General features: G+C 43.2%; 1 protein-coding gene across 6 annotated transcripts in view; it reads left to right on the forward strand.

Moving 5' to 3' along the window:
* Window positions 1–24867, forward strand: part of SULF2 (sulfatase 2) — a 696319-nt gene that overhangs the window by 110417 nt on the left and 561035 nt on the right. For 5 of the 6 annotated variants that reach the window (XM_072110535.1, XM_072110536.1, XM_072110534.1 and 2 more), the window contains exon 4: window positions 1141–1292. The exons of the other annotated variant lie outside the window; for it this stretch is intronic. In XM_072110535.1, the coding sequence (XP_071966636.1) occupies window positions 1141–1292 (152 nt within the window). The remainder of the gene's footprint in view (window positions 1–1140; window positions 1293–24867) is intronic. 6 annotated transcript variants of the gene reach the window in all.

Below are 24867 nucleotides of genomic sequence, written 5' to 3' on the forward strand. Positions count from 1 at the left end.
CCACCATGTAGTATAAAATGCATTCAGCGTACCGCCAAGTAGTATAAAATACATTCAGTGTGCCGCCATATAGTATAAAATGCATACAGAGTACCGCCATGTAGTATAAAATGCATACAGCGTGCCGCCATGTAGTATAAAATGCATACAGCGTACCACCATGTAGTATAAAATGCATACAGCATACCACCATGTAGTATAAAATGCATACAGCATACCGCCATGTAATATAAAATTCATACAGCGTACCGCCAAGTTGTATAAAATACATACAGTGTGCTGCCATGTAATATAAAATGCATACAGAGTACAGCCATGTAGTATAAAATGCATACAGCATATCGCCATGGAGTATAAAATGCATACAGAGTACCGCCATGTAGTATAAAATGCATACAGCGTCCCGCCATTCAGTATAAAATACATAAATCTTTCCGCCCTGTAGAATAAAATGCATAAAGCATGCCACCATGTAGTACAGGTCTTCTACACCACTGACATGGCGCAGAAGCCCTGATAAATATCACGAATACTGCATATACATACAGCATATATACACACACATACAGTATATACAACATCTACACACAAACTGAGTAAACATACAGTAAATACACATATATAAACAGTATATATGACATATATACACACTACACATACATACAGCAAATATACACACATACATAAACCATATACAGAATATACATACATACAAACATATATATATATACACACATCTACATATATACAAACATATATATACACACACATCTATATATATATATATATATATATATAGAGCTGGTTTAGATCAACTTAACAGTTTCCATTTAGATACAGAAGCTCAGATGATGATTGTGAAATGATAAGATACAGCAGCATAGCAGTAAGTATCATGTCTGATAAGCTTGGATACCATAATCCAGTATGCATTTTAGCATGGAAGGCTTTTATACGAGCAGTTCATCAGAAAGTATCTCTATTAGATACCTAGAAGGCTACTATTTTACTGGTGATTGGTGACGTCAATACTTTTCCTATGTTTGTTATAGGTTACGTCAGGGGGAGCATGCCACAGCTTGAACAAACCACTGGTGTCCATGTTCTCAACTCTTTTCATTATTTATTCTTGTGTTGCAGCATTCTTTGGTAAATATCTTAATGAGTATAATGGCTCATATGTGCCCCAGGGGTGGAAGGAGTGGGTCGGGCTGATAAAAAATTCACGATTTTACAACTACACGCTTTGTCGGAATGGAGTAAAAGAGAAACATGGATATGACTACTCAAAGGTAAGTTATATTGTCTGAATGATGCTATCTGAACTATAGCCAATGGTAGATCTTCATATAGGCGGCCCCTATATGAAGAGCCGCCATCAGTCTTTAAAAAAAAAACTATGCTCACCTTCCGGCCTCTTCTCCTCGGCCCCGCTGCTCTGTCTTCTGCTCTTCCAGCCTGGTCGCATCACTATGACCTCCAGTCAATAACTTTTCCCATTTTTTTTGGGGGGGGGGGTAATTTAGGAGCCTTGGGCTATACGTGAGTATTTAAAGTATGAGGGGGAGTTCAGCTGCAGGATGCACAGAGGACGGGCCGCCAGGGGTAGCATCCACATCTCCGACACTGTCTGAAAGATCTGGGCTGGACAGCAGTCGGGGTGGAGAGTTTCATGCAGTTTGGGAATGTTCGGCCTTTCTAAATAGATGGGTTATAAGAGCACGTTTGTAGTTCATCATTAAATTACTTTTAAAAAAAGTACAAGATTAAGGATACAGAGTAGAACTTCAGTTCTAACATCTGGACACACGTTGGTTTGGATGCTGATGAGGGGCCCGAGTCGTGTGAACAGCCCAGGGCACATGGGACACTTAATCCACCACTGACTATGGGGCATAGATGGGTTACAGTGGGGCACTGAATCTATATCTAATATGACACTAATACCAGAAGCCTCACAAAGAAAATGGAGGAACTGGAGCTCTTAATGTTGGATGGCAATTATGATATAGTGGTTATTAGTGAAACATGGCTGGACAATAGCTATGGCTGGGCTGTTATTGTAGATTGTAGGTTATAGTGTTTTTAGAAATGATTGTATAAATAAAAAGGGGGAGGGGTTTGTTTATATGTGAAATTTGCTTCAAGCCCATGCTGCGAGATGACAATGGTGACGCAAATTAAAATGTGGAATCACTATGGGTGGAGATAAGGTGAGGGAAAAAGAATTATAAAATATTACTAGGGGTTTGTTATAAGGCTCCAAATATAATGGAGGCAGCAGAGGAACTGCTGATAAGTCAAATGGATGCGGCTTCAAAGCATGGTGAAGTACTTCAATTACCCTGATATTGACTGAAGGGCAGAAACCTGCAGGTCCTTCAAAGGTCGCATATTTTTGTCAATCACAAAAGATCATTGACTGTCGCAAGTAGTCCTGGAGCCAAAAAGAGGGGAGGCGCTGCTAGACCTTATCCTGCAGGGGCAACGAACACTCTAAACTTCAAGAGGGTGGCTAAGGGAGGAGCTTATAGGCATAAACTGAGACAATGGGGCAAATTTACTTACCCAGTCCTGTCGAAGATGAAGTCCGGCGCGATTCACTTAGCTTGTGTGTCCGAGTTCCTGCATCCTTCACTTCCCCGCCGAGGTCCGCCGGAGTTCACCTTCTTCTTCCCGGTGTATGTGAGTGCATGTCTTGTGATACAATTTGAAATGTTAAATCCTGCACGTAGTCCGAATCCGTCGAGTTGTCCGCTGATTTGTGTCGCGAGCCAGCCGGCGCCGATGCAGCAAAACCCCCTGTTAAATGCGGCGCAAATCTTAAATCGTCAGGAAACCTTCGGAAGAGCAAAAATAATCCCAAATTATTTTTCAACTATATAAACGATAAGAAACTAAAAACGGAGAGTGTGGGCCCTCTGATGAATAACCTGGGGGTTATTGTGGAAGGAGATGAGGAAAGGGCTTATTGAATGTCGCCTTCTCAACTGTCTGTAACCAAGAAAATCACTGGGCCCAAATGGCATAACCCCCCGGGTTCTGCAAGAACTATGTACCGTGATTGACAGACCGTTATTTTAATATTTGAAGATTCCCTGAGGACTATTTCTGTTCCACAGGACTGGCGCAAAGCAAATGTGGTATCAATATACAAAAAAGGATCAAAAAGTGATCCTGGAAACTACAGACTTATGAGTCTAAGTTCTGTTGTATGGAAAATATTTGAGGGGTTTGTTACAGATATTATCCTGAAGTATCTCATTGTACATAACCTTAACCATAACCCAACATCAGCATGGGTTTATGAGGGAGCGGTCCTGACTAATCTGATTGACTTTTATGAGGAGGTAAGTTCCAGACTGGACCTTGGGGAGGCTGTGGATGTTGATTATTTGGACTTTTCCAAGGCATTTCACACAGTGGCGCATAAAAGGTTGGTACATAAAATGTAGTAATAGGGAATATGTGGCAGATAAAACATAATGTTTACTCTTATCAATTAAAATCAGCACAAAAGACGTTAAAATCTAAATACAAACTGATATGCAAGGAAATGGACGTGGTATCCTCCTACATGCAGATTTAGACCCCTTATTTTATATTGTTCTGCATTTGTTCACTTATTGAGGGAGTGTGATGTACAATTACATATATGACCATATAGCTCCTTTTTTTGCAAAAGAGCTTGTGTATCTTGGTTTCACTTTTAGTTATTACAGATGTGCATTGAGAACAGATTCTAATCATGAGTGTGTTCTGTTTACACTTCTTTATTTGTAAATACAACTTTGAAATACAGGCTTTATCTTAGTTATAACAGTGACATTTTCCCGTGTGTGCTATAAAAGAACTGCGCCCAGCAGTCAGTGTATAGACTCACTGTTAAAGTGCTATATCCCAGTTACCCCTAGATGAAGCCGCGTTAAGGTGGCTTGCCCCATTTCCTTGCCCTATCAGTTTGTATTTAGATTTTAATGTCTTTTGTGCTGATTTTAATTAATAAGAGTAAAAGTTAGGTTTTATCTGCCACCTGTTCCCTTCTACTTCCCCTTTCCCTATATAAGAGAGTAAGTCACTATTGGTGGTGTACACCTGGCTTAAGATAAACGATCACTCTTTTGGACCTAACCTATATGGTATATAAAATGAGACTGCTGGGACTAGGGGAACATCTGTGTATTTGGGTCAGTAATTGGCTTAGCGATAGAAAACAGAGGGTCATCATTAATGGCACATTCTCAGATTCTCAGACCACACAAATTGGGGCTCATTTACTAAGGGTCGAGCTGCACACTTATATCGGATTGTGCCCCTTTTTTGGGGCTAAACATAAATATACCATCGGGCTACGCCCAGCAGCGCCAGGGAGAAGAAGAGGAGGTGAGCGCTGCCCCTCTCCATAGGGATGTATGGCGCACGGCGCTGTATGCCGAGTAAAGACAGTACGTGCTCGCCCATTGCCGTATATACTTCCCCTGAATGGCAGTGTGGATTCAGCCTAACCTTGGGTTGAATAATAAAAATTTATTTCTTTTAGTAACAACTGAATAAAGTCCACACACATATTGGGTTTTTAAAATCTTTATACATATTTTTTTTTTTACAGACCAAAACCATTTTAACAACAAGATATTAAAAGTTATGTTTTATCTAGTACTTGGAAATGGAATGATTCGTATTTGCCCTGGACAATATTGTGAAAGTAACAATTCATTTATAGAGAAATATTCTGTGATCTTGGCAGATCCCAAGGAAACAATTTGCATTAATAGCAACAGAAATCGGGGGGGTGGGGGTGGGGGGGCGTGGCCGTAAAAAAAAACTGACTGATTCGGAAAAACTGACGCATTTAAAAAAAAAAAAAAAAAAAAAGTGGACGTCGGAGGACCTGAATCCACCGCAGAGAACGGGCAGCTGGATCGCGGATGGACCGGGTAAGTAAATCTGCCCCTTTATCTCAAAGTTCAATGATTCATTGGATGGAATAACAAAAGCTAAATTTCACTCACCTTTGTTCCATATCCAACCTTTCAAACACTGTTTTTCTTCTATCCAATAACATCTTACTCCCCTTCTTTACCATTGCGTATTAACCCCTTAGGGATGCAGGGTTTTTTCGCTGATTTCTCGCTCTCCATCTTCAAAAATACATAACTTTTTCATTTTTACGTGTACAGAGCTGTGCGAGGGCTTATTTTGTGCGTAACAAATTTTACTTTCCCGTAATGTTATTTATTTTAACATGCCATGTACTGCGAAGTTGAAAAAAAATTCCAAATGTGGAAAAATTTAAAAAAAACGTCACGTTCTTGTGGGCTCAGTTTTTACGACTTTCACTCTTCGCTCCAAATAACACGCCTACTTTATTCTTTGGCTTGGTGCGATCGCGGTGATACCAAATTTATATAGGTTTTATTGTGTTTTAATACATTTTCAAAAATTAAACGAATGTGTACAAAAAAGAAAAAATTTTTTTGCCACATTCTGAAGCTAATAACTTTTTCATACTTTGGCTCACGGAGTTGTGTTAGGTGTCATTTTTTTGCGAAATGAGCCAACGTTTGCATTGCTACCATTTTGAGGTCTGTGCAACATTTTGATCATTTTTTATTCCATTTTTTATGTGATGTAAAAAGGTGTAAAAGTCGCATTTCGGACATTTGGGCGCCATTTCCCATCTCGGAGGTCACAGCCGGCCGTAACCGTTTTTATATTTTGTTAGATCGGGCATTTTGGGACGCGGCGATACCTAATGTGTCTGTGATTTTTACTGTTTATTATGTTTTATCAGTTCTAGCAAAAGGGGGGTGATTTTTATATATTTTTTATATTTTATTAATTTTTTTTATTTTTTAAACTTTTTTCTTTTTTTTTTTCACTAATTCTTAGACCATCTAAGGTACATTAACCCTAGATGGTCAGATCGTTCCTACCATATACTGCTTACAAAAAAGGCCATTAGGCCTCACTGAGACTCATTAGTCGTTAAAACTTCACTTTTATTAATATTTTTTTTAAAAAGAGGTTGTGAACTTCAACCACTTAGATGAAATTTTTAACTTGGACAGATGTCTGGCTTATATTAAAATTATGCAGACCATCGTGGAGACTTTGTTGTGTGGTACACCATAAAACTAGGAAGACTGACTTTAACCCCTTCCCGACATTTGACGTAATAGTACTGCATCGCGGGAGGTGCGTTCCCGCAAAATGCAGTACTATTACGTCATGCTTCTGGCACCGGCTCCTGAACGGAGCCGGCGCCAGAAGCTGCAGGTGTCAGCTATATATTATAGCAGACACCTGCCTCTAACACCCGCGATCGGAGATTTCTCCGATCGCGGGTGTTAACCCCTGACACGGGGCATTTCAGAGGAATCGGACCCCCCCGCGGCGCTTACCGGGGGGGTCCGCTGCTCCGATCGCAGCCCCGGGACTGCCGGTGCCCGGGGCTGCGCGATCCTCCTGCCGGGAGCCGGGTCCTGCCTTCTGACAGGACCCGGCTGTAACACACTGAGCATGCGCAGCATGCTCAGTGTGTTACATTACACAGTGTAATACATCTGTATTACACTGTGTAATGTGAAGAAGAGCTTGAACAAGTGATCAGTGGATCACTTGTTCAAGGTAACCCGTAAAAGTTAATAAAAATGTTAAAAACACTACATAAAATAATTTTTTAATAAAAATAATTAATTAAATAAAGTTAGAGTCCCCTAAACACAAATATTCCCTATACACATGCAATAAAGTGAAAAAACCACAAAATCGCCAAAAACCCCCACATATTTGGTATCGCCGCGTCCGTAACAATCCGTACAATAACTCAGAAACATTATTGGACCCGCTCGGTGAACTCCGTAAAAACAAAACCCGAAAAACACGCCAAAAATGTACATTTTTCATAAAATCTCTACACAAAAATGTTCTAAAAAGTGATCAAAAAAAGTTATGTGCGCAAAAATGGTACCACTGAAAAGAACAACTCAACACGTAAAAACTAAGCCCTAAACTAGCTCTGTCAACCAAAAAATATTAAAGTTATGTCTCCGAAAAGATGGCGATGCAAAAACAAATGAGATTTCCTCTATATTAGTTTTTATCCAGTAAAATTGTAAAAATAAATGAAAAACTATATAAATGAGGTATCACCGTAATCGTAGTGACCTATAGAATGAAGATAATATAATATTTTTAGTGTACGGTGTACGACCCCCAAAAAATATGAAAAGAAAGTAAACCAAAATTGACAATTTTCTTTTCACCCATACATTCAAGAGTTAATAAAATCTCATCAATAAGCTAATGACCCACTAAAATGAAGTATTTGTACAGTGCATCTCATGTCGCAGAAAATAAGCCTTTATATGTCCAAATTGCCAAAAAAATAAAGATTGTATAGCCAATAAAAAGTGACAATGCATAATCTGCTCTGAATGGCGCAGCTTCCCTTCGATCCCCTGGCGTGTGCCCATACAGCAGGTTACCACCACATATGGGGTAATATTATACACGGAAGAGATTGGGTATCAAATTTTGTGGAGCGTTTTGGTATTTTATCCACTGAGAATTTGTACATTTTTTGAAAAACATATTAATTTAGCCAAAAAAATTTTACTTTCAAAATTGCATCCGATTTTGTTTTAACCCCTGTAAAACAATTAAAGGGTTAACAAACTTCATAAAAGTTGTTTCACGTACGTTGAGGGGCGTAGTTTCTATAATGGGGTAATTTATGGGGTTTACTTTTATTTAGGTCTCTCAAAGTGATTTGAAACCTGAGCAGGTCCCTCAATAGCAGGATTTTGCGTTTTTTATGAAAATGTGAAAAAACGCACCTAATGTTCAAAGCCCCATAACATCTTACAAAAATAAGAGTATGCATAAAAAACCATGTCCACATAAATTAGACATTTAGTGAATGTTAGTTATTACGTTTTTTTGCAGTTATGACTATGTATGGAAAAAGTAGAACATTTTGAAGTTCAAAAATCAAAAATTTTTCCAAATTTTCACCAAATATCTGATTTTCTCATAAATAAATGCAAAACATACCACCAAAATTTTTCAAATAACCTGAAGTACGATGTGTCACGAGAAAACAATTTTAAAATCACTTGGATATATTAAAGCGTTCCGAAGTTATAACCACTTATAGTGACACAGGGCAGATTTGAAAAAATGGGCCGTGTCAGGAAGGTGAAAAGTGGCTTCAGCGTTAAGGGGTTAAAATATCATAGGATCTTAATATATGAACTTCAAAAGCCACTAGATGTCAGTATTGTGCTGTTAGTCTGGCGTTGATCATCAGTTTTGTTTTACTGGTGGTGATGCTACAATGTTGCAGCTCTCAATTTCAATGTTTGATACAGTATCAATTCATTAGATCCTCTCACATGCCATCTAATACACGCACACTTTAGTGTGACTGCTTTGAGTGCATGTGTAATCTCATGCCCAGTACTCTACTTGGAAGTGAGCCAACACTTGTATCGTTTGCAGTTAGTATTCACTGCCAGTCAAATGGCTACACTCCAAAGATAATAAGGATCCTATGTATCTAGTACTCTCTTCTATGATATCGTTATACCTATGTTAGTCTAACCCTAGTATTCATTCAGTCTATTTGGTCCACACACACACTTTATCTGCTGACTAAAATTTTTTTTTTTCACACTAACGCCCCCCCGACATGTTTCGCCACATTAGTGGCGTCCTCAGGGGTGCAGGGGCTAGAGTAGCCACTGACGTCAGCGGGCGCAGGTCTAAGGTCTACAGTGACATCTTTAGACGTCGCTGCAGCAGCAGACCCTAAGGAGGAGGGAAATTTCTCCCTTCTTTACTCCTCACACCATCAAGCTGAAGTAGCGCGATGTAGAGAGGAGCAGAGCCGAAACTGCTGGGTCTGATTAATAATTCTTCATTTATATAGCGCACACGGATTACGCAGCGCTGAACAACGCTTGCCAAATTGGTCCCTGTCCCCATGGGGCTCACAATCTAAACAACCTACCAGTATGTTTTGGAGTAGACTCAGTACAGCTCTGATCAGCATCATCCCTCACAGGGCGTCTTTTTTTCCCTGCAACTGGGGCTCTTCTGTATGCCCTAGTTACAGGGGAAAAAATTGTTAAGGAAAAAACAATACAAACAGTTAAAAAAAAAAAGCTGTGAAAATGTCTCCCAAGGGTCTGTTATGACCGCATGGAGAACATATTAAGTAAAATCACACACACAAATTTTTAACTTATCAATACATATAAATATTAATTAATAATAATAATTTCTTTATTTATACCAGTAAGTTTTGGAGTGTGGGAGGAAACTGGAGGAAACCCACGCAAACACGGAGGGAAAAAAACAAACTCTTTGCAGATGTTGACCGTGGGACTTGAACCCAGGTTTCAGAAAATAACTTTTTTATTTCCCAGTACAGGCAGTCCCGGGGCTACATACAAGATAGGTTCTGTAGGTTTGATTTTAAGTTGAATTTGTATGTAAGTCGGAACTGTTGGAAATATTTTATAATTGTAACCCCAGTCAATTTGTTGGATTGTCATAGGATTACCATTAAATCTTAATTGCAGACACTTATGATAGGGCTAAAGTACAGTAAATTACCAACATCCAGAGGTCTCTTTGTAACTAGAGGTGATCTGTAAGTCAGGTGTTCTTAAGAAGGGGACCACCTGTTGTCATGGCTAGGGGTTAGTGAACCCCCTGGGAGATGGTACTAGCCAAGCACCTGGACCCGGAATCTAAGTGGCACCGGGAAGTGTCAACGTAAATCAGTGGTGCGCTGGCCCTTTAAATCCTTGAGTGCCGGCGCGCGCACCCTAGGGAGCAATGAGGCGCAGGCTATAGGGGACGGGGGCAGGATCCTGAAGAGGTGCCATGGAGAGGGGCAAAGGCGGGGGCACCTCTGACAGCACCCCTCCCTTCGGCCTCCCCCTCTTCTTTGTCCCAATAAAATTCTGGAGGAGACTTTGATACAAGATTTTCTTTCGGGCTCCCAGGATCTCTACTCAGGCCCGAAACCCTTCCAGTCTACAAGGAAGAACCGCTTACCCCTCACGGTCTTCATGTCCTACAAACTGTCATAGACATCAGTAGAGTCAGCCTCAAGAGAAGGAGAATGTTGATGGAAGCGGTTCAAGATGACTGGCTTCAGGAGGGAGACATGGAAGGAGTTCATGATGCGCATAGATGGAGGAAGGCGGAGTTTGTAGGCCACTGGATTGTCGCGCTGAATCACCTCAAAGGGACCAAGGAATCGGGGACCAAGCTTGTAGTTAGGTATCTTCAGCCGGACGTATCTGGAAGATAACCACACCTTGTCACCTGGAGAGAAGACAGGAGGAGTCCTACGCGGGTCAGTGCGATCAGTGGCTCTGAGGAGAGACTGGCGGGTTTGTTCTGGACCAGAGCCTCTACTGCTGGGACATCGGAGAAAGTGGGCAGCGGAAGAGGAGGATGCAGGATTCGTCCACAAAAAATGGAGCTGCCACAGCAGACCCAAAGTCCAAGGAGTTATAGGAAAACTCAGCCCATGTAAAATATTGGAGAAAAAAGCGGATGCCCATGAATAGGTAAATGTAACAATTTTATTAGTTTACATAGACACACAAAGGCAAAATATAAAAACAATTAAAAAGCACTTAAGGTGCTATACAAAGTACCCCCAGTGCCACACTTGGATGTTCTTCACCTAGGTAATATATAGGCCATCTTTACATCCTTCAGATGTTATATTGACTATATTATGTTTTATACTATTCACTAAGCTTATCATGCCTTACTAATATACAATATAGCCTGTATATACCTTTTTGCATTATAAACTATTGTGCGCTGGGGACAAGGGTACTTTGTATAGCACCTTAAGTGCTTTTTAATTGTTTTTATATTTTGCCTTTGTGTGTCTATGTAAACTAATAAAATTGTTACATTTACCTATTCATGGGCATCCGCTTTTTTCTCCAATATTTTACGTATTCTCTTTTGGATGTTCTCTGTTACTTTTGACCCATAACTGTTGGGAAAACTCAGCTCATGGTAGCACCATGATCAGCCCAGTTATCTTTACGGGCCTAGACAAAGTGGCAGAGGTAACAGGCCAAAGTCTGATTCACTCTTCCTACCTGACCACTCGACTGATGGTGGTAAGCAGAAGAAAAATCCAGATTAACCTGCAGCTGGTTACACAAGGAACACCAGAATTGGACATAAACTGAACCCCACGATCAGACACGATGTGCAGAAGAAGTCCATGCAGCTGGAAGATATGCTGGAAGAGTAAACTAGCAAGCCGTGGAGAATCATAGTTCATACGGTTGAAAAAAGACATAACCATCAACGATATTTAGGTGTAAAAAGGCATCCAGACCCTTCTTGAAGCTCTCTGCTGTACCAGCAGTGACCACGCCTGAAGCAGGCTATTCCACAGAATGACAGTTCTCATAGTAAAAAAAGCCCTGTCGCCTCTGATGATTTCTCCAGACTGAGATAGTGCCTCCTAGTCTTTTGATTTGATTAAATCTGAAACAACTTACCACCATATTTTTTGTATGGACCATTCATATATTTATATAAATTAATCATGTCCCTCGTAGTTGTCTCTTTTCCAGACTAAATAAATCCAGTTGTTTTAATCTTTTCTCATAACTAAGACCCTCCACACCCTTTATCATTTTTGTGGCTCTACGTTGAACCCTCTCCAGCTCTAGGGCATCCTTTTTATGGACCGGTGCCCAGAACTGGACAGCATATTCCTGGTGAGGCCGAACCAATGCCTTGTACAGTGGTAATATTACATCCCTATCACGAGAGTTTATGCCACTTTTGATACATGACAAGATCCTACTGGCTTTAGAGGCAGCTGATTGACATTGCATGCTGTTATTCAATTTATAATCTACTAGTACCCCCAGGTCCTTCTCAACAAGGGACTCTTCCAAATTTACTCCCCAAGGACATATTTTGCCTTTGGATTATTAGCCCCCAGGAGCACAACCTCATTTGCCGAGTGGATGACCAAACATTCAGTTTGTCCAAGTCACCCTTCAGCCTATGAACATCCTCCATAGAATGTATTACACTACACAGCTTTGCTATTTATTCCAACCTCTATATCATTAATGAATATATTAAATAGTAGTGAGCCAAGCACAGAACCCTGGGGTACACCACTCATAACTGGTGACCATTCCGAGTAGGAATCATTGACCACAACTCTGTGGATACGATCCTTCAGCCAGTTCTCAATCCAATTGCAAATGATTTCTGCCAAACCAATATGAGGGCGTCTATGAGGGACAGTGTCAAATGTATTTGCAAAGTCCTAGAACACAATATCCACAGCAGCTCCTACATCTAGGCATCTGCTCACCTCTTCATGGTGCAGATCTGGTTAGTTTGACAACTATTCTTAGTAAACCCATCCTGGGTGTCACTTATTAAACTATTTGATGTCACATACTCCAGTATATAGTCTTTTACTAACCCTTTCAATATATTCCAATTACAGGCCTGTAATTGCCTGACAAAGTTCTAGAGCCCTTTTCATATATTGGCACCACATTTGCCTTGCACCAGTCACTTGGCACCACACCAGACATTACGGAATCCCAGAAGATTTTAGACAGCGGTACAGCAATAACAACTGAGTTCTTTAACCCCTTCCTGCACCTAGGATGCGGGTCGTTCCCGCACCTTGACGTAGTATCACGTCATGGCGATCACCCGGGATCCCGCAGTAACAGCTAGGATCGCGACTATTGCGATCCCGGCTGTTTAACCCTATAGACGCCGTGGTCATTGTGACCGCAGCGTCTATGGTGAATCGCCGCGACGATCGGCCCCCTCCGTGCAAGCCCGATAAGGACCCCAGGGTTGCCTTCACTAGAAGCCTGTTAGGCTCATGCTTATAGCAGAATGCATACGCTGACTATGTAATATGCTGCAATACATTAGTATTGCAGTTTATTACAATGAACAAGTGATCAAATGATCACTTGTTCATGTCCCACCCTGGGACAAAATAAAACAGTAAAAAAAAGTTTAAAAAAAAAGTGCAATTAAAAAAAATTATTAAAAAAAGAATAAAAGTCCCTTGAAGTCCCATCCCATGCAATAATCCAATAAAACATAAAAAAGTGAAAATCACCAAAAAAACCCCACAACATATTGGGCATCACAACGTCCGTTACAACCCGTACAATAAAATAAAATCGTCACAACCCGTACGGTGAACGGCGTAAAAAAACCACCCAAAAAATTGCAAAAATTATGAAATTTTCACATCTGACCTCATAAAAAGCACATAAAAAGTAATCAAAAAGTAACATTTACCCCGACATGATACCAAAAATAAGTACAGCTTGTACTGCAAAAAATAAGCTATAAAAAACCTGGTAAACAAAAAAATATAAATGTTCTGCCCATTGTTACATGGCGATACAAAAACAAGCAAATTTCTCACAAAATGAGTTCTATACTCTGCAAAACAAGTTAACTATAAAAAAAACAATATAAATGGGGTATCACCGTAATTGTGATGACCCATAGAATAACACATTATTTTTATGGTACGGTGAACATCCGGCGAAAAGAATGCTAAAAACCATAAACAAGAATTAATAATTTTTTTAACCACCACCAAGAAAGAGTTAATAAAATCTGATTATTAGCTATTGAGCCCCCCGTAAATGATGTACCTGAAAAGTGGATCTCATCCACAAAAAAAATAATCTCCCATATGTCCAAATTACAAAAAAATAAACATTTTATAGCCTTTAAAATGTGACATTGCAGATCTGCTCTGAATGGCGCAGCTTCATTTCTATGCGCGGCCATGCGCCCATACAGCAGTCACCACCACATATGGGGCATCCTCATACTCGGGAGAAATTGGGTATCAAACTTTATGGAGTTTTTTGTCATTTAATACTTTGTAACGGTTTAATTTTTGGCCAAAATTAATATATTGTCTAAAAAAATTACAGCTTGTAAATTACACCTCCATATTGTTTTAACCCATGTGAAGCATCTAAACGGGTAACACACTTCTTAAAGTTGATTTTTTACACATTGAGGGGTGTAGTTTCTAAAATGGCATGATTTATGGGGTTTTACTGCTGTTTAGGCCTCTCAAAGTCAGTTAAAGCTGAGGAGGTGCCTCTAAATAAGGGTTTTGGCGATTTTCATAAAAATGAGAAAAATTGCACCCAAAATGCTGAACCTCCTAACAACCTAGAAAAGAGAGAGGAGGTATAAAACCCTATGCCGATATAATGCAGACATTTGGGAAATGTTAGTTATGAAGTTACTTGGGTGCTATGACTATCTGCCCGAAAAGCAGAAAATTTTGAACTTTGAAAATGAATAATTTTAAGAAATTTTTGCCAAATTTCAATTTTTTTCATAACTAAACACAAAAGATATCATCAAAATTTTTCTATTACTTTGAAGTACAATGTGTGACGGTAAAACATTCTCAAAATCCCCTGGTTAAGTTAAAGCGCCACTAAGTTATAACCTCCTATAATGACACAGGGCAAATTTTAAAAATCAGACCTGGTCCTAAAGGTCTAAAATGGCTTAGACACGAAGGGGTTAAGAACTCTGGGGTGTAACCCATCTGGTCCAGGAGCCTTGAGCGCATTCATTTTATTGAGCTTAGATTGGATTATGTCTACATTCAGCGAGTCTAGTATATTACAGGATGCATGGCCTACACTGGCACCACCCACGTCAGAAGTTCTTTCTTGTATTGTATAAACGGAGCTAAAAATCCCATTAAGTATATCCGCCTTCTCTGGGTCTCCAATCACCGATGCCCCATTTTCAGTATAAAGGGGTCCATCCTGTTCTGACACATTTTTTTTGCATTGATATACTTAAAACATTTCTTGGAATTTGTTTTGCTCTCTTTAGCCACCTATCTTTCATTTTGTATTTTGGCTGATTTGATTTTCTTCTTTCAGATTTTGGTAAGTTTTTTGTAAGTATTGAAAGCCTCAGTTGACCGTTTTGAATGCCTTCTTTTTCTCATTAATTGCCCTTTTAACTTTAGCTGTAAGCCACACGGGGTGTAATCTATACTTGTTACCTATTTGAATACATTTTGAATAATAATGATCTAGGATAGATTTGAATTTCTCCCATTTAACATTAATATCATCATTTGACATTATTTGATCCCAGTTTATATCCTGTAGTAGCCCTGAATTTCTGGAAATTAGCCCTCTTAAAATGCAAAGTTTTTTATTTTCCCACCTGTTTTTGCTTTTTACAGTTTAAGAGGAAAATAATTATATTATGATCGCTGTTCCCAAAGCATCACCTCTTGTGGGAGCTTGCCATAAAATTATCCTGCAGAAAGTTTATGAAATGTCTCCCCTTCACAGCCCTGACCCCAATTTATGTTTGGAAAGTTAAAGTTTCCCATTATCACTACGGTCCCCTCCTGTGCAGCCCGCTCCATCTGTTTATATAGGTAACCCTCTATTTCCTCAGAGATGTTAGGGGGTCTATAAATTACACCAAAAATAATTTTCTCAAAGCTCTTCTGGCTATGAATTTCAACCCACATATTTTCAGCCTCTTCACACTCACCACCGTCTCATTCACAATCGCTTTTAAGTCTCTTCTGACATACAGACATACACCACATCCCCTTCTATTTGCCCTGTCTTTCTGAAAGAGTGTAAAACCTTTAATATTAACACCCCAATCTTGTGATGCATCGAGCCATGTCTCTGCTACACCAACAACATCTATCTGTTCCTCTAATACCAGAGTCTCAAGCTCACCCATTTTGCCTTCTGGCATTTGTGAACATACACTTTTTAATTTTCCACAGTTATTTATCTGATTTAAAGTAATTTTACCGGCACATATATCCTCACTACTGTTTTGTAACTTGTGGATCTAGTTTTCCACTACCTTAGTATCCGATACACCGCCCACCTCACCACCCACCGACATAACCTGACCTATCTACCCCTTTAGTGTCTTCCTTTTCCTCCTCCCCCGATCCTAGTTTAAATACTCCACCACCTCTGCTAGGATCTTCTCCCCCAGCACAGCAGCCCCCCTTCCATTTAGGTGCAAGTTTTATAGCGGAAAACAGCTTGTACCCAAAAGAAAAGTCAGCCCAGTGCTCTAGGAACCCAAATCCCTCTGCTCTGCACCAGGATCTAAGTCATGCATTTAACCGGTTCGCGACCGCCCGCCGTGTATTCACGGCGGCGGTAGTGTCGTGCTGAATGGAGAGGGCTCACGGGCTGGGCCCTCTCCATAGTCGGTAAGTCTTTGCTTCATATTGCTAGCACCGATCGCGGGTGTTATGACAGCGATGGCTGCCGGCAGCCTTAAAAAGATAGCGGCACATGGCCGCCGCCATCTTACCTGGGATCGCCGCTCCCCGTGACGTCATCGGGGAGCGGCGATCCATCTCTATGGACGTGTCCAAAAATGCCCGATCTATCAAAATATGATAACGGTTTTTTAATGCGTTTAACCCTGTAACGGAAAATAACGCCCAAAGTCGAAAATGCCACTTCTTTGCCATTTTGAAAAATATAAAAGAATCTATAAAAAGTGATCAAAAGGCCGTACAGTCCTAAAAATGATATAATTGAAAATATTATCAAGTTTCGCAAAAAGTGACACCACCCACAGCTCCGTAAACCAAAGTATAAAAAAGATATTAGCGCCAGAAGTTGGCAAAATCAAAAAAATAATGTTTGTACAGGAGGTTTTAATTTTTGTAAATGTATGAAAACATTATAAAACCTATACAAATTTGGTATCCCCTTAATCGTACTGACCCAAAGAATAAAGTAGATATGTCATTTGGGGCGCTCAGTGAAAGACGTAATATCCAAGCCCACAAGAAAATGGCGCAAAAGCGTTTTTTCACCATTTTCACTGCATTTGGAATTTTTTTCCCGCTTCCGAGTACATGGCATGGAATATTTAATACCATCACTATGAAGTGCAATTTGTTACGCAGAAAACAAGCTGTCACACAGCTCTTTACGTGTAAAAATAAAAAAGTTATAGATTTTTGAAGGTGGGGAGTGAAAAATGGACATGAAAAAACGGGAAAGGACCCGGTCCTTAACCGGTTAAAAGGGTATTCCCATCTGTGCATTCACATTTCATGTAATTCATTTGCCACATGTAAACATTTCTTAAATTGGATATTATTGAAAAAATGTTCCTGTGTGAAGATAATTTTTCATAAATGTCGCCATGTTGTCCCTTAGAAACGAGATGGCTTCCTCGGATATGACCACCTTGCACTTTGACAGCAGTGGCCAGACATGTACTATTGAGCCCTGCCTGACCACCTGGATTCAGCGATCATTACCACAGGACTGATGTGGGTCATGTAGTAACTCCCGGACATTTTTTTGTGCAATCACTCCAGCAGAGGTGGCCGTATCCAGGGACACAGTCTTGTTTCTAAGGGACCAAATGACTACATTTATGAGAAATTATCTTCACCCACGTAAAACATTTTTAATAACATCTTATGGAAGAAATATTTATATATGGCAGATTAATGAAACAGAATGTTAATGCTCAGTCGAGATGACCCCTTTAGGTCCCTGAGCTCCCGCTGTCTGCTCTGTGTAGAGCATGGTGCAAGTAGAATTCTGCAGAATACTACCTTGGAGGTCTTTCCCTTAAGTTTGAACCTAATTCTTTAAAATTATTCTTCAGGCAAACCATCTGGTTGAGGCGGTCTTAGCGACAAATTATTCTATCAGTCTTCCTGGTTATAGAGTCCCCTACAATCACTAGCTGCCTTAGCTTACCTGCCCTGCCAATCACTCTACTACTAGCTGGGCTGCTCCCCCGGCTGTTAGGGAGAGCAGGATCCACTGGGGCTGCCATTTCTGATACTGACGTCCTTACATCATTGCACAATTTTGCAATTTTGCTCGGATGTTCAGGGTCGGAATTGGCCTTCCTTTTCTTTGACCCATTCTACCTCCTCTATTTACAGTAATCCAGCTACCCACCTGGCCCTGCTGGCTTCCCTCTCCACCCTTCACTTCCACCCCGCTTATTGCTTGCTCAGTGAGCAGCCGTGCAATATTTTCCTCAAGATCTCGAACACGAGCTTCCAGTAGAAAAATATGAGCACCTCTGTCACAGCAGTATTGATCCTGGAACTCCTGCTCCAGCAGTGTATACATATGGCAGAGTGTGCACTGGAGCATGCCACCAATCTTGCTAGCCATATCCTAGTTATAACACTGTGATGAGTATATAAATCAAGAGATATAAATTGTAGATTACTTACAGTTCTGTGGACTTCTCTTTCTCAAACTACGTTTTTTTCAACTACACGTATGTTCACAAGTCACTCAGAACCACAAGCCAAAACTGAGCAAGCTCAAAACAGCGTTACTCCCACTTAATTTATCAGGTGAGAGTAGGTGAGAGATAGGTGAGAAAACGGAAGACCTGGAAGGGGAACAAAATGGGACATCTTGGAAAACCGGTCCGTCACCACCCAGATAACAGTATTGCCAGAAGAGAGAGGAAGATCAGTGATAGCCACGTGAGACCACAGGCAATTGGATATCGGCAACGAAAGTAACAGTCCAGCCGGTTTGAGACGAGAGGCTTTGTTATGGGCACAGGAGGAGCAGGATCCCACGAAATCCTGGGCGTCTTTGACCAAGTCTGGCCAACAGTAGTAGCGGGAGATGAGGGCCATGGAACGTTGCACCCCTGGGTGCCCAGCCAATTGCGAAAAATGTCGCCAATACATAATCCGCCCCTGTGTAATAGAGAGGGTTTTTTATCTCAAGGCCCACAGATCACAGAATATCTCCTACGGGGAAAATAGGACTCTCACAAAACTTAGATCCTAAACAGTCCCATACTTCTGGTTTCTACTCATCCTTGGATATGCAAGGATGCACTTGTCTAAAAGAGAATAGTCGCGGGGGGTGGGGATTGCTGTTGGCTGAGTGAGGACACGTCTCAGGAGAGCTCCGGCACCCATACCTGCAAAACAACGTCTGACAGGCAGCACACGACCCCCAGCAGGCAACCATGGGTCCTCGGAAACCGGGGAACCGTCGCTCAACCCTCCGGGACGCGGTCCGCGGAGCTATTGTCCAGTTCCTGGACACCTCTCAGGAACCCGTCCCTGTCGTGCGCACTCCCAAGATAGCGTGGACAATGAGGCGCCGACCATTGCGCCACAAGAGCGGGAGCTGAACCTAGCGCTCCCAACTCACTCCGACACACCGGAGAAGCCAGCAGCTGACACAGGCTCCACCGGAGAGGGGCAGAATAACATGGAGGTATGCTCCCCAACACCCCATGACCTATCCCCAGCCTGCATGGGGGCCGAGGATTACCCGCCACTGCAGGCCCCAACCCCACATGAAAAGGGAGCAATGTCCCCAATGGCGGCGCAACACCCCACAGCCACATCTGCGCAAGGGGGCCATTACCCCAAGCCATGGCCCGAATCAGGCCGCAACATGAACACCCTCCAAGGGGGCCACCCGACTTCCCCCCACCTTAGCGACACACCTCGCCTTACCTTCAGCACAGAGGGATCTCAGGGCTCATCGCCGGCATGGGCCATGGCCTTACCATCACCGCCATATATACCAGTGGCAACACCAAATCTTTTACCACAAGACCCTGCATGGGACTGGCAAGCTCACCTTCGCTCTATTCCAACCAAAGGTGATTTGGAGACTCTCTTAGCCAAACTTGAGACCTCGCATAAGCGGGATATGGATATTCTGCGGCAAGATAAACACGATGTGGGTACTAGAGTGGTGGAGATAGAGGAGTCTCAGGAACACACGCTTAAACTTTATAGCGGACCACCATCAAGTAATACAGGCCCACTCCACCAACTCTCTGAAATCTTGACACATATTGACAACATTGAAAATCGCCATAGGCGAAATAATATTCGCATAAGGGGCTTGAGTGAAGAGGTGGAGGCCCCTCAGTTGGAAAAATGGGCGCAAGGCTTTTTTGCATCTATTCTACCTGAAACTAAAGAACGTCCTATTGAAATTGACCGCATACATAGGGCATTGGGCTCCAAACCTACAGATGGCTCAAGACACTGAGATATCATTTGTCGCATCCATTTTTTTAAGGATAAAGAAGCCATCTTATGAGCAGCCAGGGCTGCAGAGCCATTATCTTACAAAGGTCGCCCGTTAATAATACTTCCTGATTTGGCAAGACGCACACTACAACTGCGGAGAGCTCTTAAACCACTACTGATCCTTCTTCGTGAGAAAGACATCATGTAGAGATGGGGATACCCATTCCAATTAACTGCCCGTCATGGTGGGAAATCTGCAACCTTCCGTTCACTAGGAGACCTTCCACAATTCCTGGGGACATTAGAACTCCCTATGGTTAACCTGCCGGACTGGCCCACTATTCCCAGCTTACCTCCTGCTCCACCAAATATGGCCTGGCAGAAAGTGGAACCATTTCTGCCAGTCTTCCTGGTTATAGAGTCCCCTACAATCACTAGCTGCCTTAGCTTACCTGCCCTGCCAATCACTCTACTACTAGCTGGGCTGCTCCCCCGGCTGTTAGGGAGAGCAGGATCCACTGGGGCTGCCATTTCTGATACTGACGTCCTTACATCATTGCACAATTTTGCAATTTTGCTCGGATGTTCAGGGTCGGAATTGGCCTTCCTTTTCTTTGACCCATTCTACCTCCTCTATTTACAGTAATCCAGCTACCCACCTGGCCCTGCTGGCTTCCCTCTCCACCCTTCACTTCCACCCCGCTTATTGCTTGCTCAGTGAGCAGCCGTGCAATATTTTCCTCAAGATCTCGAACACGAGCTTCCAGTAGAAAAATATGAGCACCTCTGTCACAGCAGTATTGATCCTGGAACTCCTGCTCCAGCAGTGTATACATATGGCAGAGTGTGCACTGGAGCATGCCACCAATCTTGCTAGCCATATCCTAGTTATAACACTGTGATGAGTATATAAATCAAGAGATATAAATTGTAGATTACTTACAGTTCTGTGGACTTCTCTTTCTCAAACTACGTTTTTTTCAACTACACGTATGTTCACAAGTCACTCAGAACCACAAGCCAAAACTGAGCAAGCTCAAAACAGCGTTACTCCCACTTAATTTATCAGGTGAGAGTAGGTGAGAGATAGGTGAGAAAACGGAAGACCTGGAAGGGGAACAAAATGGGACATCTTGGAAAACCGGTCCGTCACCACCCAGATAACAGTATTGCCAGAAGAGAGAGGAAGATCAGTGATAGCCACGTGAGACCACAGGCAATTGGGTATCGGCAACGAAAGTAACAGTCCAGCCGGTTTGAGACGAGAGGCTTTGTTATGGGCACAGGAGGAGCAGGATCCCACGAAATCCTGGGCGTCTTTGACCAAGTCTGGCCAACAGTAGTAGCGGGAGATGAGGGCCATGGAACGTTGCACCCCTGGGTGCCCAGCCAATTGCGAAAAATGTCGCCAATACATAATCCGCCCCTGTGTAATAGAGAGGGTTTTTTATCTCAAGGCCCACAGATCACAGAATATCTCCTACGGGGAAAATAGGACTCTCACAAAACTTAGATCCTAAACAGTCCCATACTTCTGGTTTCTACTCATCCTTGGATATGCAAGGATGCACTTGTCTAAAAGAGAATAGTCGCGGGGGGTGGGGATTGCTGTTGGCTGAGTGAGGACACGTCTCAGGAGAGCTCCGGCACCCATACCTGCAAAACAACGTCTGACAGGCAGCACACGACCCCCAGCAGGCAACCATGGGTCCTCGGAAACCGGGGAACCGTCGCTCAACCCTCCGGGACGCGGTCCGCGGAGCTATTGTCCAGTTCCTGGACACCTCTCAGGAACCCGTCCCTGTCGTGCGCACTCCCAAGATAGCGTGGACAATGAGGCGCCGACCATTGCGCCACAAGAGCGGGAGCTGAACCTAGCGCTCCCAACTCACTCCGACACACCGGAGAAGCCAGCAGCTGACACAGGCTCCACCGGAGAGGGGCAGAATAACATGGAGGTATGCTCCCCAACACCCCATGACCTATCCCCAGCCTGCATGGGGGCCGAGGATTACCCGCCACTGCAGGCCCCAACCCCACATGAAAAGGGAGCAATGTCCCCAATGGCGGCGCAACACCCCACAGCCACATCTGCGCAAGGGGGCCATTACCCCAAGCCATGGCCCGAATCAGGCTGCAACATGAACACCCTCCAAGGGGGCCACCCGACTTCCCCCCACCTTAGCGACACACCTCGCCTTACCTTCAGCACAGAGGGATCTCAGGGCTCATCGCCGGCATGGGCCACGGCCTTACCATCACCGCCATATATACCAGTGGCAACACCAAATCTTTTACCACAAGACCCTGCATGGGACTGGCAAGCTCACCTTCGCTCTATTCCAACCAAAGGTGATTTGGAGACTCTCTTAGCCAAACTTGAGACCTCGCATAAGCGGGATATGGATATTCTGCGGCAAGATAAACACGATGTGGGTACTAGAGTGGTGGAGATAGAGGAGTCTCAGGAACACACGCTTAAACTTATAGCGGACCACCATCAAGTAATACAGGCCCACTCCACCAACTCTCTGAAATCTTGACACATATTGACAACATTGAAAATCGCCATAGGCGAAATAATATTCGCATAAGGGGCTTGAGTGAAGAGGTGGAGGCCCCTCAGTTGGAAAAATGGGCGCAAGGCTTTTTTGCATCTATTCTACCTGAAACTAAAGAACGTCCTATTGAAATTGACCGCATACATAGGGCATTGGGCTCCAAACCTACAGATGGCTCAAGACACTGAGATATCATTTGTCGCATCCATTTTTTTAAGGATAAAGAAGCCATCTTATGAGCAGCCAGGGCTGCAGAGCCATTATCTTACAAAGGTCGCCCGTTAATAATACTTCCTGATTTGGCAAGACGCACACTACAACTGCGGAGAGCTCTTAAACCACTACTGATCCTTCTTCGTGAGAAAGACATCATGTAGAGATGGGGATACCCATTCCAATTAACTGCCCGTCATGGTGGGAAATCTGCAACCTTCCGTTCACTAGGAGACCTTCCACAATTCCTGGGGACATTAGAACTCCCTATGGTTAACCTGCCGGACTGGCCCACTATTCCCAGCTTACCTCCTGCTCCACCAAATATGGCCTGGCAGAAAGTGGAACCAAAACCGAGGAGGGAGCCAAAAAAGCCCCTGTGTAATAGAGAGGGTTTTTTATCTCAAGGCCCACAGATCACAGAATATCTCCTACGGGGAAAATAGGACTCTCACAAAACTTAGATCCTAAACAGTCCCATACTTCTGGTTTCTCCTCATCCAAGGATATGCAAGGATGCACTTGTCTAAAAGAGAATAGTCGCGGGGGGCGGGGATTGCTGTTGGCTGAGTGAGGACACGTCTCAGGAGAGCTCCGGCACCCATACCTGCAAAACAACGTCTGACAGGCAGCACACGACCCCCAGCAGGCAACCATGGGTCCTCGGAAATCGGGGAACCGTCGCTCAACCCTCCGGGACGCGTTCCACGGAGCTATTGTCCAGTTCCTGGACACCTCTCAGGAACCCGTCCCTGTCGTGCGCACTCCCAAGATGGCGCCGGACAATGAGGCGCCGACCATTGCGCCACGAGAGCGGGAGCTGAACCTAGCGCTCCCAACTCGCTCCGACACACCGGAGAAGCCGGCAGCTGACACAGGCTCCACCGAAGAGGGGCAGAATAACATGGAGGTATGCTCCCCAACACCCCATGACCTATCCCCAGCCTGCATGGGGGCCGAGGATTACCCGCCACTGCAGGCCCCAACCCCACATGAAAAGGGAGCAATGTCCCCAATGGCGGCGCAACACCCCACAGCCACATCTGCGCAAGGGGGCCATTACCCCAAGCCATGGCCCGAATCAGGCCGCAACATGAACACCCTCCAAGGGGGCCACCCGACTTCCCCCCACCTTAGCGACACACCTCGCCTTACCTTCAGCACAGAGGGATCTCAGGGCTCATCGCCGGCATGGGCCACGGCCTCACCATCACCGCCATATATACCAGTGGCAACACCAAATCTTTTACCACAAGACCCTGCATGGGACTGGCAAGCTCACCTTCGCTCTATTCCAACCAAAGGTGATTTGGAGACTCTTTTAGCCAAACTTGAGACCTCGCATAAGTAGGATATGGATATTCTGCGGCAAGAAAAACACGATGTGGGCACTAGAGTGGTGGAGATAGAGGAGTCTCAGGAACACCATCAAGTAATACAGGCCCACTCCAACCAACTCTCTGAAATCTTGACACATATTGACAACATTGAAAATCGCCATAGGCGAAATAATATTCGCATAAGGGGCTTGAGTGAAGAGGTGGAGGCCCCTCAGTTGGAAAAATGGGTGCAAGGCTTTTTTGCATCTATTCTACCTGATACTAAAGAACATCCTATTGAAATTGACCGCATACATAGGGCATTGGGCTCCAAACCTACAGATGGCTCAAGACACCGAGATATCATTTGTCGCATCCATTTTTTTTAAGGATAAAGAAGCCATCTTACGAGCAGCCAGGGCTGCAGAGCCGTTATCTTATAAAGGTCGCCCGTTAATAATACTTCCTGATTTGGCAAGACGCACACTACAACTGCGGAGAGCTCTTAAACCACTACTGATCCTTCTTCGTGAGAAAGACATCATGTACAGATGGGGATACCCATTCCAATTAACTGCCCGTCATGGTGGGAAATCTGCAACCTTCCGTTCACTAGGAGACCTTCCACAATTCCTGGGGACATTAGAACTCCCTATGGTTAACC

This window comes from Engystomops pustulosus, chromosome 6 (assembly GCF_040894005.1).
Source record: "Engystomops pustulosus chromosome 6, aEngPut4.maternal, whole genome shotgun sequence".
NCBI lineage: Eukaryota > Metazoa > Chordata > Amphibia > Anura > Leptodactylidae > Engystomops > Engystomops pustulosus.